The sequence below is a fragment of the Trichosurus vulpecula genome, chromosome 1 (assembly GCF_011100635.1).
Source record: "Trichosurus vulpecula isolate mTriVul1 chromosome 1, mTriVul1.pri, whole genome shotgun sequence".
NCBI classification, from domain to species: domain Eukaryota; kingdom Metazoa; phylum Chordata; class Mammalia; order Diprotodontia; family Phalangeridae; genus Trichosurus; species Trichosurus vulpecula.
Genome location: NC_050573.1, coordinates 396,671,672 through 396,690,258, shown reverse-complemented (window position 1 = coordinate 396,690,258; position 18,587 = coordinate 396,671,672). Strand labels below are relative to the sequence as shown.

General features: G+C 36.3%; 1 protein-coding gene across 2 annotated transcripts in view; it reads left to right on the top strand.

Annotated features, from left to right (window-relative positions):
* Positions 1-18,587, top strand: part of ZFR (zinc finger RNA binding protein) — a 76,886-nt gene that overhangs the window by 9,922 nt on the left and 48,377 nt on the right. For both annotated transcript variants that reach the window (XM_036757939.1, XM_036757948.1), the window contains 3 exons: positions 10,461-10,743; positions 11,763-11,907; positions 13,396-13,614. In XM_036757939.1, coding sequence (XP_036613834.1) covers positions 10,461-10,743; positions 11,763-11,907; positions 13,396-13,614 — 647 coding nt within the window. The remainder of the gene's footprint in view (positions 1-10,460; positions 10,744-11,762; positions 11,908-13,395; positions 13,615-18,587) is intronic.

The window sequence follows — 18,587 nt, the reverse complement described above, 5'->3', positions numbered from 1 at the left end:
AGGAGCAATAGACAGAAGCCAGAGGGTAACTTGGGCTTGTTGTCAGGAAAAAACTTCCAACAACTAGAAAATAGAGTGGACCGTCTTAGGGGATTGGGGGGGAGGGTGTTCCTCATCACTGGACTTCTTCCAATGTGTATTTAGGAAAGGAGGTTGACCACTTTTAGTTATATTGAAGATTCCTTTCAGGTATGAGTTGGACAAATGACTAATAAGGTCCCTTCTAACACTAAAATTCTCTGACTTTCAGTTTATTTTTTCCCCTTTCTAAAACTAAAAGGCATCTTTTGGGGGGGAAATTCCTTTACATTACAGCATTTTTTTATTTTGAAGTCCATTAAAATATATATAGTGAGAACTATTTGACAAAAATATTGAGAAAACTGGGTGACACTCTGCTATAAATTAAGTGTAGACTAAAACTTCACACTATATACCAATGCATACACACATAACCAAGATATAAGAAGTCACATTATAAATTATAGGAGCAAGCAAAAAATTACCTTTTGGAAACAGTTCATTACCATACATTTGATAGAAAGGATCACACCAGATAAAATGGACACTTCATATAAATTAAATTTTAAAAAATTTTGTACAAACAAAACTAATATAGTAAAAATGAGGAGGGAAACATAACTAGAAAAAAAATCTTTGCAACAGGTTTATGATAAAGGTCTCATATCCAAGATATATAATGAACTGATGCAAATTTATAAGACTGAGCCATTTCACAATAGATACATGATCAAAGGAATAGTCAGTTTTCAAAGGGAAGAAATCTAGGCTATAAAAATACTCCAGATCATTAATAATTTTGAAATGCAAATTAAAACAACTTTGACCTTAACATCATACCTATCAGACTGACAAAGATTCAGAAGACAAAAATGACAAATGTGGAAGGGGCTGTGACTGACTAAACAAGTCCATGAATGCACTATTAGTGATGCCGTGAGTTGGTCTAGCCATTCTGGAAAGCAATCTGGAACTATGTCCAGAAGGTTAAAATATTTTACACTTTTTGTTTATAGCTGTATCACTATTAGGCCTATACTCCAAAGGACTTAAAGAAAGAGGAAATGAATCTGTATGTACCAAAATAATTTTAGCAGCTCTCTTCAAGGCCAAATGAAAAGAGGTTTCCCTCCTTTGGGGGAATGTGTCTGAGCAAATTGTGGTACGTGAATGTAAGAAATATTATTGTGCCATAAGAAACTATAACATGGACAATTTCAGAGGGAAAAGGGAAGACCCTTCTGAACTAATACAGAAATAGAATTATGATCACATAGAGAAAAACAACTTTGAAAAACTTTAGAACTCAAAATGCAGTGATAAACCACCAGTCAAAAAGAATGAAGATGAAGCAGAGCTCACTTGCTGTAATGAACTTAAAATTCAGAGAGAGAAAAACATACATTTTTGGACTTGGCTAATGTGGAGATGCACTTTGCACCACTATGTAGCTATGTATTGAGGCCTTTTTTTCTTCCAGTTTTTTTAGAAAGAATCTATTGAGGTGGGGGAATATAGTGGAAAGATAGATTAATAAAATCTTAATTGAAGAATGAAGATAAACAATTTTTAAAAATCAAACTTACAGAGAATATACAGAGAGTAGCTTTGCATAGTGGATTGAAAGCTATCCTTGAAGGCAGGAAGACCTGGATTCAAGTCCCCTCACTGACATTGGCTGTGTGAGTGTGGGCTAACCACTTAAACTTTAAATTGTTAAAGTAAATGCAGCAAATGTTACTGGCAGTACTACCAAATGGAAAGTGTGACTTGAACCAGATGAAAATGAAATTAGGACATTTTAAACAAATTAATATTAATACAATGGAATATAATATTAATATGTAATTTTCTAAGTCAATATAAAGGTCCATAGGATTTCTTATGTACCATGAGGGGGCCCATGATTTCTACTTTTGTTTGACATGACTGGTTTAATCAACTCTGAGACTATTAAGTTGCTGAGAAGATGCACACTTTTTTTGGTTGATAAGAGGAATTTTCTTACCCTGGAGTTACTTTACACCAGTGAAATCACAGATGCAGTCATTGTCCCCATAAAAACATCTTTCTGAGAGTGCGGTAGTTTTCTTTGTGAATGAATTGTATAGTTCTGAGGGACAAATCTCAATGACATAAAGTGAAAATTGGCTTTTATTTTTCATACAAGCCAAATTTTTTTCTGATAATGGGTTTTGCAAATGAACTCAAAGGATTCAAAGTGTTCTAGAAGTTTAGATAACCAGTAGAGACAGTCCTTCATAGAAAAGGATAATTTTAAATAAGGGGAAAAATCAGCTTTAATTTGAGCGCTTCGTCAGCGTCACCATTTTACTTTTCAGTGACAGCATAAATGGCCTGGTTTCAAATCCTAGCTCTTCTACTTATAGTTGTAGAATCATGAGGGAGATCATTTAATCTCTCTGGGCTTCAGTTTCCTTATCTATAAAATTAAAGGTTTGTACTGAATGACCTTTTCTAATTCTAACAGAAATTCCATAGACCTTAAGCATGTTCTTTTATTTCACACATATAATTCAGTATGAATATTACTGTCTTTTCAAATGCATGCTTTCAAGAAAGTTGTCTTTTAAAAATTAATCTCTTGGCAGGAATTTTAACTTTGTACGTTACCTTGAATGTGCTCTCCTTGGCCCATAATGAAATGTGTTAGATGACTTTTTATTTTAATTGGATTTTGTTATTTTTTGTGGTCATAACTTGAAATCTAGTCCAGTCAGCTGAAACTAGACATTTGTTGATTGTTGAGATATCTGTAAAGGACAAAATGTGCTTCAGCTTTCCTAATGGAACTCTAAGTGAGTTCAGTTGTGTTGACTTTTTAAGAAAAATTTTTTTAGATGGTGTTAGGGTTTTTAACAGTAAAGAATAAGGGTAACATGAGTAAGATAGTTTTGTAAACCTGATCATTAACTTTAAAATTGACAAAACCAGGTGAACTGGTTTGGGAAACCATGGTGATGGAAATTTACTGGCGTTACAAATCATTTAAAGTACTATTTCTGGTTATAGCAGTTTTTATTTGTTCAATTCCAGGATCTTAGGTACAACTTGTATTGAAATTTTTGAAATACTTAATCAAAATTTTAAGTTTCTTTGTTGGTATTAATATCTTGATGGATAGAAATTTTGAGCCTTGTGAGAGGCGTTCCAGAGAATCAAAAGGTAGAGTGTTTCTGTGTCTTTTGACTTTGCTTTTCAGATGTAAAAACCTACCTACAAAGTGGAATTCTGAACTATGCAAGACTTTTAGGAGAACTCTGTTTGAGAAATGTTAAATATAGTTTTGTAATTACAAAATTAATAATATGTTAAATATACATTGTTTGAGACCTAGTTGGTATGGTCTGTTGCCAGTCTTTCATTTGAAGAAGTGTTTTCCTTAAGAAGCAAGTAAACCCAATCTTGAGTCAGCCCATAACAAACTTCTACTTGTCTTAGTATAGTAGTTAACATAGATGAACTCATGGATGCTAATCATAGCAGGTGATTAGAAACACTTTAATCATCAGTAATGCACCTTCTGTGGTTGTCCACAAATTGTCCTTTGATACCAGAGTTGATGGAGAATAAAGAACTGCATTTATTCTATATTTGTATATCTGAGTATGTTTCTGAGTCTCATGGATGTCACATAAAATTCACTTTGTAGAGACCAACCAAATAAAATATAAAGCATCATTTCATATTTATCTTAAATTTAATGTCTTATGTGCTGTATAATATATGTATAATCAGTTCTTTGAGACCAGGGATTATTTTATAGATTAAACACAGTTACAACATTATAGTTAATGAAAATTAAAACTTTTAAGGACAGGAAAATTAGAAGTAATTTTTTAAATTCTGAAATTACTGACCTATAGGTTTGATTTAAGTAGCTTTCCTGATATAGTTAAGCTTTGTTTAAAGGTAGGAAAGGTCAACCTTCTTTAAAATTCTACACTGGTGCTTCGTGGAGGTGACTTCAAATTTTTGAAGGCTATGCTACTGGGGTATGTGTTCTGGTAGATCCTACCAAGGTGGAAAGCCATTGACTACAGGTTAGATGTGAGTTTCTAAGTCAATATGAGGACCACAGAGATCCTTATGTGTGGTTTAGTGGCCCCCAATTCTATTTGAATTTGACACCACTGTTGTGTACTATGAGGAAGTAAATTTTATTTGTGTTTGTGGCAACTTTAACAGAAAAGAAAAGTTAATATATGTATTTAGGAAAAGTCAGTTACGGGTTTCTGAGTGAGAAACGTGGTTTTCCTTGAAACAAAAAGTAGTGTTGTGATGGATCTGATGCGAGAAATGGTGGATGTCTGATCTTTTTGAGTTTACCTGAGAAAATAATATATTCAGCTCACACTTCGCTATTTCAGTTATTTAAAAGTTTACCTGTACTTTGTAATTAATTTGGAATGGGGTGATTGCTGTATTCAGAGCTATTTCATTTGAAGATTATGGAGATCCATAAGAACTATGATATAAATAGTTAAAGCAGGCTGAAGGCAGTCTTCTCTAAAATGTTAATAATTAATGATACCTTGTTAAGAGCATGGGCTAAATTTTTGATGTTAATTTAGAAGCTGTAGCATAGTTGCTAGAGAGCTGTTCTCAGAGCCAGGAAGACCTGGGTTTAAGTATTCCTCTGAAACATTGGCTGTGTGATCCTGGGCAAGTCACTTCCTTTTTATTGCTCTAGGACCTAGAGTCTGAGCAACTCTCTTAAGATTATAAGTTGTGGAAACAATGCCTGCCTGTTTCGGTAATCATTCCTCATCTCAGAGTTCCCTATTTCAGTAAAATCATAGGTCCAGCTTTTAACTCTATACTAAGCTACATAATTTTTCTGTTATTAAAATGATAATGGTTTAATTTATTTATATAGCCAGTTAACAAGCATTTGTCAAGTGCTTACTGTGTGCCAGGCACCATTATAGGAGCTGATAATATGAAGATGAAAGGGAAATTATCTCTACCCTCAAGAAGCTCACATTGTTTCAGGGGAAACAACATGAACATGTATAAATAGAAACAAAACTACATAGACTACATACATACATATATACATATACACTAAATACATACTATATAGATAGAAACAAAATATATACCAAAAAATACAAAGGGGATGGAGTTAACATAAGCTAGCAGGACCAGTTAAAGCCTCATGTAGCACTTGGGCTGAACTTTGAAGTAATCTAGGTACTCTGAGAGGTGGAGATGAGGTTAATTCTATGTATAGGAGACAGCCTGAGCAAAGCCACAGATTCTATTTTGGCTGGACTATATATAAGAAGTCTGGAAAGATATGCTGGAGCCAGCTTAAGGACCTCTAATGTAGGAGGAGTTTGTTATTTGATCGTAGAGGCAAAAGAGCTTTGGAGCAGGGGAGTGACATCAGACCTGTGCTTTTGGAAGTGACTGACACCTGTGCGGAGTATGATTAGAAAGGCAAAGGGTCCAGTTAGGATACAGTTGCAGTAGCTTAGGAGAGAGGTGATGAGGGCCTGAGTTAGAGTGGTGGCTGTGAGAGAGAAAAATATAAGGGTAGGGGTCTGAGTAGTGAGAGATTGTTGTTATTATTATTGTTTGTCCTTCATTCTCAAGGACCGAAACATCAGGAACAAGTGAATTGGAATTAAGCAAGGGAAGACTGTGCAAGTCACCAACCTCCCTTTCTCTGGAGCCATCTGGGTCCAGTGGCAAGATACAGATCAGGACAGCTGGAGATGACCCCCAGGGAGGGATAGTGAATAGTCAAAGATGACTGAGTTGTGAACCTTGGATACTGGAAAGATGGTGCTACCCTTTGTGGAAATAACAAAGTTAGGAAGAGGGAGAGGTCTAGGGAACAGATAATGAGTTACGCTTTGGACTTGTTGAATTTAAGATGTTTCTGGGATATACATTTGGATATAACCAGTAAGCAATTGATGGTATAGAACTGGAGCTCAAAAAAGAGATTAGATATGTGTTTATAGATCTTGGGGGGTCTTATGCATAGAGATTATAGTTGAACTCATGGGAGCTGATGAGATCATAGCCTCAACCCACAATTAGGGAATAGGATCAGTGGTCTGATAGGCAGGAGAAAAACTGCTACAGGAAAGGGTGGTCAACAGTGTCAAATGCTAACAAAGGATGACTGAGAAAAAGCCATTTGATCTGGTTATTAAAATATCATTATTAACTTTGGAGAGAGCAGTTTCAGTTTAGTTAAGTTGAAGCTTCATTTCAAGTAGTTGAGAAATGAGAGCAGAGGAAGTAAGTGCAGCTGAATAGAGACAGCTTTTTCTGAGAGTTTGTCTGTGAAAGAATAGAGATGGATGTGGGATGTTGGAAGAGAAAATGAGACCAAGTAAGGGTTTTCTAAAGCTAGAGGAGACCTGGCTATATTTGTAGGTAGCAGGGAATTGACAGGGAAAAGTTGAAGATGACAACTTAATTCACTTGTAGTATAATAGGAAGTTCTGTACCTTGTGGGGATAACCAGAGAGCTGAGAAAATTAAGTCTTTAAATACTTCAGTCTAATGTACAGTCTGCTTCTGCCTGCCACAGTTATCTCTTTTAGACTAGTAATGACACTCATCTAACAAGATAGTTGAAAAATTGTTATTTTGCAATGGTGATAAAATTCCTTGCAGTATAATGCTTTGTCTGAAGAGAGGAGTCTCTCTGAGTTGCAGCCCTTCTATTCTTATTTACCTGCGGGTTTCAACAGTATGTACAGAACGGGTTCAGTTCAACAAACAATTATTAAGCACTTGTTATATATAAGGCCTTTATTAGGGCTCTAGAGACTAAGGCCAAAAAAAAAAAACCTGGTCCTTGCCATCAAGGAGCTTACATTCTACTTGGGGCTTGAAGTAGGTATTAATGTGAATAAGTATAAAGTATTTTCAGGAGGGAGATTGCCTCAAAAGGAGAAGGAGGGAGTATTAGGGAAGACTTCTAGAAAGAGGTAAGTCTGAGATATCAGCCTTGCCAAAAGATAAGGCTTTTAAAAAAGGAGGAAGATGAAATGAGATTGTATTCCAGGAATAGAAGATAGCTTAAATGAATATAGGAAGTAAGGTATGGAATGTCAAATTCAAGGAATAGAGAGTCCAGTTGCTTGGAATATGTGTAAAGAGGAGTAATGTGAAATAAGGCTGGAGCTATATTTATTAGTAGAGGGACCTAAAACTGCATTTTCTTAGTTTAAGGACCATAACATAAAAAATTAATCATATTCTAAAACTTGTGCAGTTAGAGTTCAACATATTTCCCCATAAAAATAAATAGCTAAGTTCCCAGACTAAGAAACTTGTGATGTTACAGAAATAATGTATTTGTAAGGAAAAACTGAGTGCATTCCTCCTGCCATGCCTTGGGGATGAAAAGATTCTTAGCAACATAAACTTACCTTGTTTCCTGCTGTGGTAGCTGCCTAGCCCAGTACAACACAAGAATATTTGCTCTCTGAAGAAAGCTAGCTTGTGGGACAGACTAAATGTATGTATGGGGCATTTGTAAGTGAGATTAGTGGAATATGGACTACAACCAAGAGTGTATAGGGAACAGAGAAGAGGACTGAAAACAAGGTACTTATAGTGATACGTTTGTTTCATAGTTGACTGTTAAATACCTTACATGTAGACTCAGAATGAGCTGAAGTTGAAGAGTAAAAGGTAAGGACAAAAAAAGAATTTTTGTGGGGATTTAAAAGCTATATTTAGGAGAAAGAAGAGGACTAAGGAAGGGATAGGAGCCAATCAAGGTGAATTGGTTAAATGAAATGGGAGCTAAAGCTGCGCAAGACAGAGCTCAAGGTAGAAGGGACCATAGTAAGAAATCACCAGTGTGCCCTCAATGAGTTTATGTTCCAGGATACTGAAAGAACTGTTGGATGTCTTTGCTGAGTTGCACATAGTGATCTTGGAAAGAAGGTGGTGCAAGAAAGTGCTGCAAAACTGGCAAATAACCTGTTTTTTTTTTTTTAAAGGAATAGTGAATCTTCCAGAAAACTTGAGTTCAATTTCTAGCAAAGTTCTAGAAAATCTGCATTACAGGGATGCATGATCAATATGTAAAAGAGAGGCAGTGATCATAAAAAGCCAGCATGGTGTAGTCACGAACAGGCCATCTGGATTAATCTCATTTTCCTTTTTGACAAAGATCACTAGACCAGCAAGTCAGAGAAATTGTAAAAATAGTTTACTTAGTTTTTAGCAAAGCATGTGACAAATCTTTCATACTTTTCTTATGGAAAAGATAAAGATGGGGCACAAATAATAATGCAGTTTGGTATGTTTGAAAATGGTGTAATAGCCTGACCCATTAAGGAGTCATTGACTGCTAGATGTCAACTTTGAAGGGGTCTTTAGTGGAATGCCCTAGGAAACTGAGCTTGTTATTGTGCTAACATTATTATTACCTGAGGAAAAGTATTAGATTGGTTGGCATGTTTATCAGATTTGTATATGATACAAATCTGGGGGGGATAGGCAACATACTGACATTTTAGATGATGGAATCAGGATCAAAACTATTTCGGAGCCAAAACCAGTAGATTAAGTCTAATAAAAATGAAATTAAACAAGGATAAATGTAAAATCTCACCCTTGGTTGTCTTCATATTCCCAGTACTTAGCACAATACCTGACACATGGAATGTGCTTAATAAATGTTTATTGAAATAAACTAAGTTCTGAAAAAATAAAGTTTATTAAAAAATAAAGTACAAGATGGCAGAAGAGTGTGTAGGCATTATTTTTTAGTGTTGAAGACTAAGGAGGTAATAGTCTTTACATAGATAAACTAGAGTGTGTCTAGAGGAAAGTAACTAGAATAGTGTAAGAACTGGACAATGTGCCTTACGAGAATTGGTTAAAGTACCTGGGAATATTTAGCTGGAACAAAAAAAATAAAGATTTTGGGAGGAGATATGATTGACAGTTAGCTGCCTTTAAGTATTTGAAAAGCTTTCATGGTTTGCACTGCTGGGCAGAACTAGATAGAAGCAGTGTGTTGAAGTCTCTTGAGAGGTAGAATCAGCCTTGATGTAAGGGAAAACTTTAACTATCAGAACTGACCCAAAACTAAAGGCCTTCTAGCAAAGATTTTATGACACCTAGCTAGCATATTGCAGAGCAAGTTGAACTTGATGGCCTTAGAGGTGTCCTCCAATTCAGATTCTGTGATTTATCTGAGGGAGAAAGAAAGTAGATTTATTTACTCTTCTACACCCAAAGGTCATTGTTTGAGCTTTATTGTCATTAAGGTTATTGTAAATATAAGGTTTATTTGTGGTTCTTTTTAATGGGATTCATGCTAATACTATGTGAAAATGCCTCATTTTTAATAATTCAGCCTAAGCAATATAGACTAAAGTACAATGAATGATTTTGTTCATTGGACTTATCAAAAGCTAGTAGAAGTCAGTAATGGTACAGATATTTTAAATTAGGGATGATGAAGTTGGGCTCAGAGAAGTTTGTCATGGAAAATGAGTCCTAAACACTTCATTCTTCCAGGTGTCTGGCTGAGTTGTCTTAGTAATTCCACCCCCATTGCATTCAGTGATGACGGAGAAGACTTCAGATTGTTCTTAGGCCAGTATAGAACTAGGGAACCCTGTCAGAGTTGGCTTCAGGAAGTTTTTTTAAGGTTCTAGTGTGTTGTAGCTCTTGACATATTTCCTCATGTTACTACAAGATACAGTGGAACCTTTCCCATCTTTCTTTGGGTTATGTGGACCAGATGAGGCTAGGACCAGAGAAAAAAGTATTTTAAAAAAATCTGAACCAGAAGCAGTCTGGTTCAAATTGACTGCCTTATGCCCACTGTTTCTTTTCTGTTCTCTTCGTACCTTCCTTCTTGTCCCAGGACTAATAACTAATTCTAGCTCTAGCTCTTGTTATTATAGCCTACAGCAAATATTGGGAAAGAGAAATGGAAGTTTAGCAACAATACCAAGAATCTTAACCTATCTGAATCACTATGTCATGTGCAGTCCAGGAGAGACACTACTGGAAAATTTAAAAAAAAAAACACCTAGAATATTAAATATTTTGTTTTAATTTTTGTGCCTTTAGGATTAGTAGAGATTTTATTATATAGGCAGGAAAGGTATTTTCAACCTCAGATTTCCTCTGTACATTGCATTTAATTTGTCAATCCTAATTTCTTGGTATAGATTTCCTCCATCATCAGAGGAAGCTGATTCTTAATGACAAATTGCATTAAATTATTGTATGTTCTGAATCATTATCATATGAATTGAACTTGGCTTAAAGGTTCTAGAACAATAAGTGGTGTTTTATAGTATACCACATTCCTATAGTTTGTCTATATGGTTCATGACACTGTTTTATTTAAATGCTTTGAGGTAAAGAATTAATATTAAATGGCGTTAAATTTATTTTTCCATTCTGTAACATAGCCAGCAGCCAGCGTCGGGTGTAGCCTACTCTCATCCAACTACAGTTGCTAGCTACACTGTCCATCAGGCTCCAGTAGCTGCTCATACAGTTACTGCTGCCTATGCACCAGCAGCCGCCACAGTTGCCGTTGCCAGGCCTGCTCCAGTAGCTGTTGCAGCTGCTGCAACAGCTGCAGCTTATGGAGGTTATCCCACCGCTCACACGGCCACAGACTATGGTTATACCCAGAGGCAACAAGAAGCTCCACCTCCACCACCTCCAGCCACTACACAGAATTACCAGGTAAGGAAACTGATGTCTCTGAATCATGGACAAGAAGAATTGAAAAGAGCCTTCAATAGAACATAGAATTAAGCTCCAAGGCCTATTGTTTTCTTCAGAATTATTAGGGATATAAACCCTGGAAGCCATTGGAGAGGTTTTGTAAAAACCTATTCTGCTTTAAGGATATTGTTCATTCTTATGTATACATAAAGAACAGTTCATGAAAATCTCTTATGTATTTGAAAACAAACACCAGGTTGCCACTTAGCTTTCTATTTAACATAAGCAAAGCCCAAACCCCTTGAATTTCTTTTCATAAGATTAATTTTCCATATCTTGGATAATTTTGATCTCTCATTTAGACCTTTCCTAGTATCCTTTTTAAAGTGTGGTATGAGAAACATGTAAATCATCCAGTATTTGAAAATGTTCTGTTAATAACTACTTTTTTATTTCCATGCACAGGTTTGTTGGTTTTTTAGTTTAGGAAGCTGTAGTCTGATATGCCCAACACATAAATTTTAAAAAACCACAAAAGGAATTTTGCCAAAAATATCTATAATAAGGATTTCAAAGAGTTTTATACATTCTGGAAAGGAATATTGTGGGGGGGGGAGAAGGGGGAGGAGAATGAGCACTGCATATGCTTAAGAAAAATGGTTTGCACATTAGATAAACAGCAAAAATAAAAGAATCTAGATTGCTCACATCTTCATTATATGTTTCTGTAGGAGATGATTAAATTGTTAATACTTAAATAGATCTGTAGTTTGATTCATGTATACTATATAAGCAAATTTGACTTTTTAATTTTTGTTTTTTCCCATGACCATTTTTGTTTTTCCCGTGACCAAATCCTCATAGATAGGTCCTATATTGATGGACTTCATGCTGAATTCAGTTCCATGATGTTGTAATAAGTTCCTGCGTTATACTCATTCTGTTTTTGTTTTCTTTTATCAACATTTTCTGATAAACTCTGCCCCTTACTCCATCACCACCTTTTGACAAGATTTTCTCGTATTTGTTTTTTAAAGGACTCATACTCATATGTGAGATCTACTGCCCCAGCTGTAGCGTATGATAGTAAGCAGTACTATCAACAGCCAACAGCAACTGCCGCTGCTGTAGCTGCTGCTGCTCAGCCTCAGCCTTCTGTTGCTGAATCCTACTACCAGACAGGTGGGTTATGTTAAAATAACTTTCTCAATGTAAAGAATTGTACTGTGTACAATGTGTTGGAGCCTCTAACTTTATCTCTGAAGAGATCTGATTTTTAATTGCATGAAGCTCCCTTATTTTTAACTGCCATCACAGAAGAGATGACTTGGATTGCATAGAGGGTCCAAATTGGCAGCTTCTAATCATACTCATCATACCTTTGTAAATGTCTAAGATATTAAAAGGGGACAGTAGCTTTGACTTTTAACCATGCCCTTTTTTCCTTGCTGGAAATAAATCTATAAGAATAACAGCTGAAATACTAGTTGGGACTGTGCTTAATTATTTAGGGACCCCTTTGGTAGTATTTTGTTATTTCCTACTTTATGGATCTTTTGTTTTAAGTTTGGTTTTTTTTTTCTTCTCCCCACTGGTTTACATTACTGTCTGCAGCAGAAACTGTCTCCAAATGAGTGTGCCTATCTGGAAATTGGAAAGTAGGATTGGCCTAATGCGGAGAAATTTGGTTTATGTCTTTAAAGACTTTGGTGTTAACTTTCGAACTTTTTTTTTATTGAGCTCAAAGTGACATAAGCACTGAAATTAATATTTTTAAGGTTTTTTCTGAATATAACAAAAATTAATAAAATAAAGTTTCTTAAAAACAGTTTGTCTAACTTTTCTAGTTTTGACACTTCAGTTAACTTTTATCTTGCTACAGTGTTCTTTTGCAAAATGATAGCATTTCTAATAACAATATTTGTATGGCTGTGGTATTACAGTCTGAGTTGGTAGAGACTACCCACGCTATGTCTCTAGTTAGTCCCACCTGTACTTGGAAGAAGAATTCCTAATAGATATCTCAAACTTTTAAAGACCTCTTTTGAGGCCAAATCCTTTAGAGCAGCCTATTACCCTTTTGAGGTAGCTCTTAATGGTTAGAACCGTTTTTGAAATAGAACCTAAAGTTACCTTCTGCAACTTCTACTCCTTCCCAGTTCTTCTCTCAGGGGCCAAGCTAATCAAATCTTAATTCCTTTTCCACAGGACAGCCTTTCAAATACATGAACAAAGCTGTCATGTTCCCTCAGAAGTTTTTCTAAGCTAGATATTCCAGATGTTTCAACTTACTCTTATTTAACATGGTTATTTGCTTCCTCGCCATCCTTATCACTTTATTCTATGCCAGCTTATTAATATGAGTTTGCCAGAGTATTTTTCTTAAAATGTGCCTTGAATAGTACTCAAGAGGCAGAGTATATAAAGGCCATAATTTCCTTTGTTCTGGTCATTCTCTTAATTCAACTGATATATTGTGTTAGCCTTTTCACTTATTTTTAATTAGCATTTTAGATGGTGTATAGAGGAGGATTTTGCCTCTTGTGGTAACATAAGATCTCTTGTTATGAGCATGCTCATGTTTTCATAATTATAGTGATATAAAGGTTTTTTTATTTAATGGTTTACAACTTCTAATTATCTAATATCCCCCTTTCCCCTTCTGTTCAGCTCCTAAAGCAGGGTATAGCCAAGGTGCAACTCAGTATACTCAAGCCCAGCAAACTCGGCAAGTGACAGCCATAAAACCAGCCACACCAAGTCCAGCAACAACTACTTTCTCCATATATCCTGTATCGTCCACTGTACAGCCAGTAGCAGCTGCAGCTACTGTAGTGCCATCCTATACCCAGAGTGCTACTTATAGTACCACTGCAGTTACTTATTCTGGTAAGTATGATATGTGATCTTTATAAATGATTATGCAAATTCAAGTATTTTGTTAGATATCACAAATATAAGTGTGTTCATGAGATCATGCTCTGCTACATAAATCAAATAGTAAAGATAACTATTTTACTCTACAAATAGAAGGTTTTGGTTGTAAGTTGTGACAGTATATAAATCTGCCCAGTAAGAGAAAAGTTCAGAGACTTTGTCTACACGAACTGAATATCAAAAACTTGCTTTTGTTGTCATTTTATCCTTTATGAATGGGAGACAGCTACATAGATTTGGAAAAACAGGAAAACAAAAACTTGACCTGTTGTGTTGCCAGTAGGGGAAAGGTATTTGAAAGGAGATTAGCTGTCATTTTAGGGGAAATGTGGTGAGTAGATGAAATAACATAAGAATGTGAGATAATTATTAGATTTTGGACATCTTACTTTACTGTGCTCATTCATCCGATTTTACTTATGCCATCTAGGTGGGGCAGTGGATAGAGCTCCAGGTCTGGAGTCAGGAAGACCTGAGCTCAGATTTGGCCTTAGATACTTGTTAGCTGTTTGACCCTGGGCAAGTCAGTTCACCCTGTTTGCCCCAGTTTCCTCATCTGTAAAATGAGCTGGAGAAGGGAATGGCAAACCATTCCATTATCTTTGCCAAGAAAACCTCAAATGAACTCACAAAGAGTTGGACATGACTAAAACAACTGAACAACCACCACCACCTTTGGTTAACATCACAGGCTCTTAGACTTGGCTGGAACTTCAGAGGCCTTCTAGTCTAATCTGGACCACATTAAAAATCCTCTAAAATGGTCATTGAGTCTCTGACCTGAATTCCTCAAATAAGGTTCTGATGCAGCTTCTTTCATTTTTAGATAGTTCTATTTGTTAGGAAGTTTTTCCATATATCAAGTCTAAATTTGGTGATCTGGAATTTTCAGTTATTGTTTCTGGTTCTGCCAAGAAAAACAAGTCTAATCCTAATTCCTCTTTAGTGACAATTTTTTGGACACTTGAAGATAACTGTCATTGTGTTCCCTAAATTCTGTCTCAGTCTATATATGCCCAATTCTTTCACTTAGTCAACATAGGGCATGTTCTTTACTCCCTTCAGAATCCTAGGAACCCTCTTTGGAAATGATTCAGATTGTCTGTCTTTGCTGAAATGAAGTGACCAGTACTAAACAGAGGGTTATATTGTGGCCTGACAAGGTCAAAATATGTCAAAATTATTGCTTCCTTTATTCTGGTGTTTCAACAGTCTGGCTAGTAGCTGTTGTGGGGGTGAAAGACCAACACAAGCCCAACAACAAGCATGCTACCGGCACGCTGCAAAAGCCCAGATTCTTTTAATCTGCTTTACTAAGGAAAGCAAGGTTAAGGGGTTAACAAGCTTACTTTAATCCAGCATACAAATATCAGTCACTCAGTTCAGGGGAAAAAACCAGCACCCTGAACTTCAGAGAAAAATACAAACAAATTACAAACATCAACAGACATCAGACCTTGTCTGATTCAAGTCCCAATACATAGTTACCAGAATTTAACAAAGTACCAACATCTGGGTTTAAAAGCTGGAGGGCTCTTAGCTACAGCTGCCCGGAGTCTCCATGCCACCAAGAGTGAGAGCCCTGCGCAAATAGCTCTGTCTTGTCTTCTTATAACATTTCAGACGTCATCAAACGTCATCTGAATGACCAGAACTTAGGCTTCTATGATTGGCTCTTGAGTTAGCACCTCCCCTTAGTACCCTGGGAGCTTCACACCCACATAGGCTTAGCACCTAATAGGGGTTTGGGCCTGGGGCTTAGCACCTTGTAAGATTCAATGAAATACAGTGAATTAATCAAAGGAAACAAAAGCCAAACTCTTCAAGGGCACTTGGTTGAACTGAGTGCTAAGAGCCCATTTTGCTTACCAACACATCTGGAAACTATGCCTCTCAGTTCGTTAGCTTTTTTTGGCTGCCGTGTCAAACTGGTGGTTCATACTGAGATTGCTGTCCACTAAAACTCCCTGAATCCTTTTCAGAGGTATTATTACCTAACGATGCCTCTACCATAGTGTAGTTGGGAGGTTAATTTTTTCTTCACCCAAGTATAAAACTTTGTATTTTATCCTTGTTAGATGTTTGATTTGGCTTTTTCTGTCACTTTTTTTTTTGATTGTATCATTCATATCTTGCCTGTTGCTCCAAATTTTGTCAGCTGTAAATTTGATAAGTATGTCATTTATCTTCAGATCATCAATAAAGCTGTTAGATTGTACAGTGACAAGGATGAATCCCTGGAGGACTCCACTAGAGACTTCCCTCCAAGTTAACCTGGATCCATGTCCATTTATTCAACCAGTTTTAAATCTAACTTTGCTGTGTTCTGTTGTCTAGCCTATATTTCTTCCTCATCCACAAACATAACATGTGAGGCAAATATACAAATCTACAGCATTCTACTAGCATAGTTACTCTCCCCAAAAAAGAAATAGGTAAATTTAATGTAACCCAATCCGTAATGGCTTTTAGCTATTACTACTTCTCAAAGTATTCACATGTAATTTCCATAATAATATGATGTAGAATTTTGTTAGGAGTAGAAGTTCTGAGCTCCTTTGTAGTTTTCTGTCAGTCCTCTTCCCTTGTTGGAAATTAGGATATTTGCCCTTCTCTAGTCCCATGGCACTTCTTTTCTTCTCCAAGATCTTGCAGATATCATTAGCAGCACTTCAGTTGCCTTCTGGGATATCATATTCCATGCTCTGCCATACGTTAATGTAGAAGTTGCTAAATTCTGTGTAATCCTAACTGTGACTCCATGCTATTTGAATTGTTTCTTTCTGACTGCTTGCAATATTTTCTCCTTGACCTGGGAGTTCTGGAATTTGGCTTTAGTGTTTATGGGGGTTTTCGTTTGGGGATCTTTCAGGAAGTGTGGTAGGTGTATTTTTTCAGTGTCTGTTTCACCTTTTAGAATATCAGGGTAATTTTCTTTGATAATTTCTTGAAGTATGATGTCCAGGTCTTTTTTTTTTTTTTTTTTTTTTTGATCATGGTTTTCAGGTAGTTCAATAGCTCTTAAATTATCTCTCCTGGATCTGTTTTTCAGGTCAGTTATTTTTCCAATGAAATAGCTTACATTTTCTTCTGCTTTTTTTCATTCTGTTCATTTTGTTTGATTGATACTTGATGTTCTCATGTAGTCATTAACTTTCACTTGTCTGATTCTAATTTTCTAATTTTTAGGGAGTTATTTATTTTGCTTTTTTACCTCTTTTTTCCATTTGACCAATTCTACCTTTTAAGTTTTTTTTTCAGTAATTTTTTTTTATATCTCTCCATTTTTTTGTGCTTCCTTCATCAAAATGTAGAGTCTTTTTTCATGATTTTCTTGCATTATTCTCATTTCTTTTCTCAATTTTTCTTCTACCTCTGATTTGATTTTTAAAGTCTGTTCCAGGAGTTCTTTTCTGGCATGAAACTAATTCTCCTTTTTACTTGAGGCTTTGAATATAATTAATTTAACATTGTCGTCCTCTTGTGAGCCTGTTTTATCTTCCCTGTCAGCATAATTACTTTCTATGGTCAGGTTCTCTTTAAATTTTCTGTTCATTTTTTTTTTCCGGTCTCTTTTGTTACTTTTAAAGTTGAGCTCTACTCCTAGGGCAGAGGGGCCACTGTCCCAAGCTTAGCTAGTCTGGTGTTGGGTAGGTCCTATAGGGGGCTGGCTACTAAGTGCCTGGCACTGTCTCAGGGCCACATGGGGCCTAACTGCTTGCTTGGTACTGTGGCCTATGGCAGGGCTCATGCTACTCTGGGGATTGTAAGATGGGGGGAGTAGTGGTGGTGCTGGCCTCTCACCTGCTGCTGCACCAGGACCACAGGGCCTCATTCACTGACCTGCACTAGGGTTCAGGGCCTCTTGCTGGCTTATTGAGGCAGGGCCTGCTACTGGCTTACCTGGACACTTCCTGCTTTGGACTGTGCTCTCCTTTTACCCAAGTAAGACAGACCTTTCCTGTTGACCTTCCAAGTTGTCTTGGGCTGGAAAATCACCCCATCTTTTTGTTCTGCCTTTCCAGAATTCGTTTTGAGTCTCTATTTTATAGCTGTTAGAGGTGAATTTGGGAGAATTTAGGTGATTTCATGCTTATTCCACCATCTTGGCTCCTGGAAGTCTATCAGCAGAACCTCAGCAATTGTATGTGCTATTTCTTTCAATACTCTAGGGTGTTGTTTGTCTAGACCTACTGATTGAAGGCCTCTGTATGTTGCCGGAATGTGTCAGTTATTTGCAACCATTTTTGTTCTGTCTTTCGCAGTCCAAAGATTATTCTCCTTGATAGAAACACTTGAAGCAGACTGGCTTTCTTATTACCATCAGCCTCAAAGAGTAGTCCTATCCCTTCTTTATGCTTTCTCCTACGCCTAATGTAGATCTTTTTAAAACTACCTTTTTATTGTCCATATAATTTATTAGAGCCAGTATAGTTTTAGATAAGGTTTTAGTGGCACAATGGATAGAGCACTGAGCTTAGTGTCAGAGACTCTGGTTCAAGTCTAACCTCAGACACTCCCTATCTATGTGACCTTAGGCAGGTTACCAAAAAACAAACAACAGCAACAAAAAAATCAGCCTCACAGGGTTGTTGTGAGGATCAAATTAGATAATAAAGCACTTAGCACAATATCTTTCACATAGAAGGCACTATAGAAATGTTTATTTCCTTCCCCTTGGAGTCAGGAAGACTTCAGTTCAAATTTAACTTGTTAGCTGTATGGTTCTGAGCAAGTCATTTAACCTCACTTAGCCTAAGCTTCCTGTTCTGTAAAATGGAGATAATAGGTGATCTACCTCCCAGGAGTACTGTGAGGATAAAATGAGATAAAATTTGTAAAGTGCTTAGTACAGTTGACTGGTACATAGTAGGTGCTACAAAATATTGATTATCATTATTAATGTTATTTAGTATTATTATTAC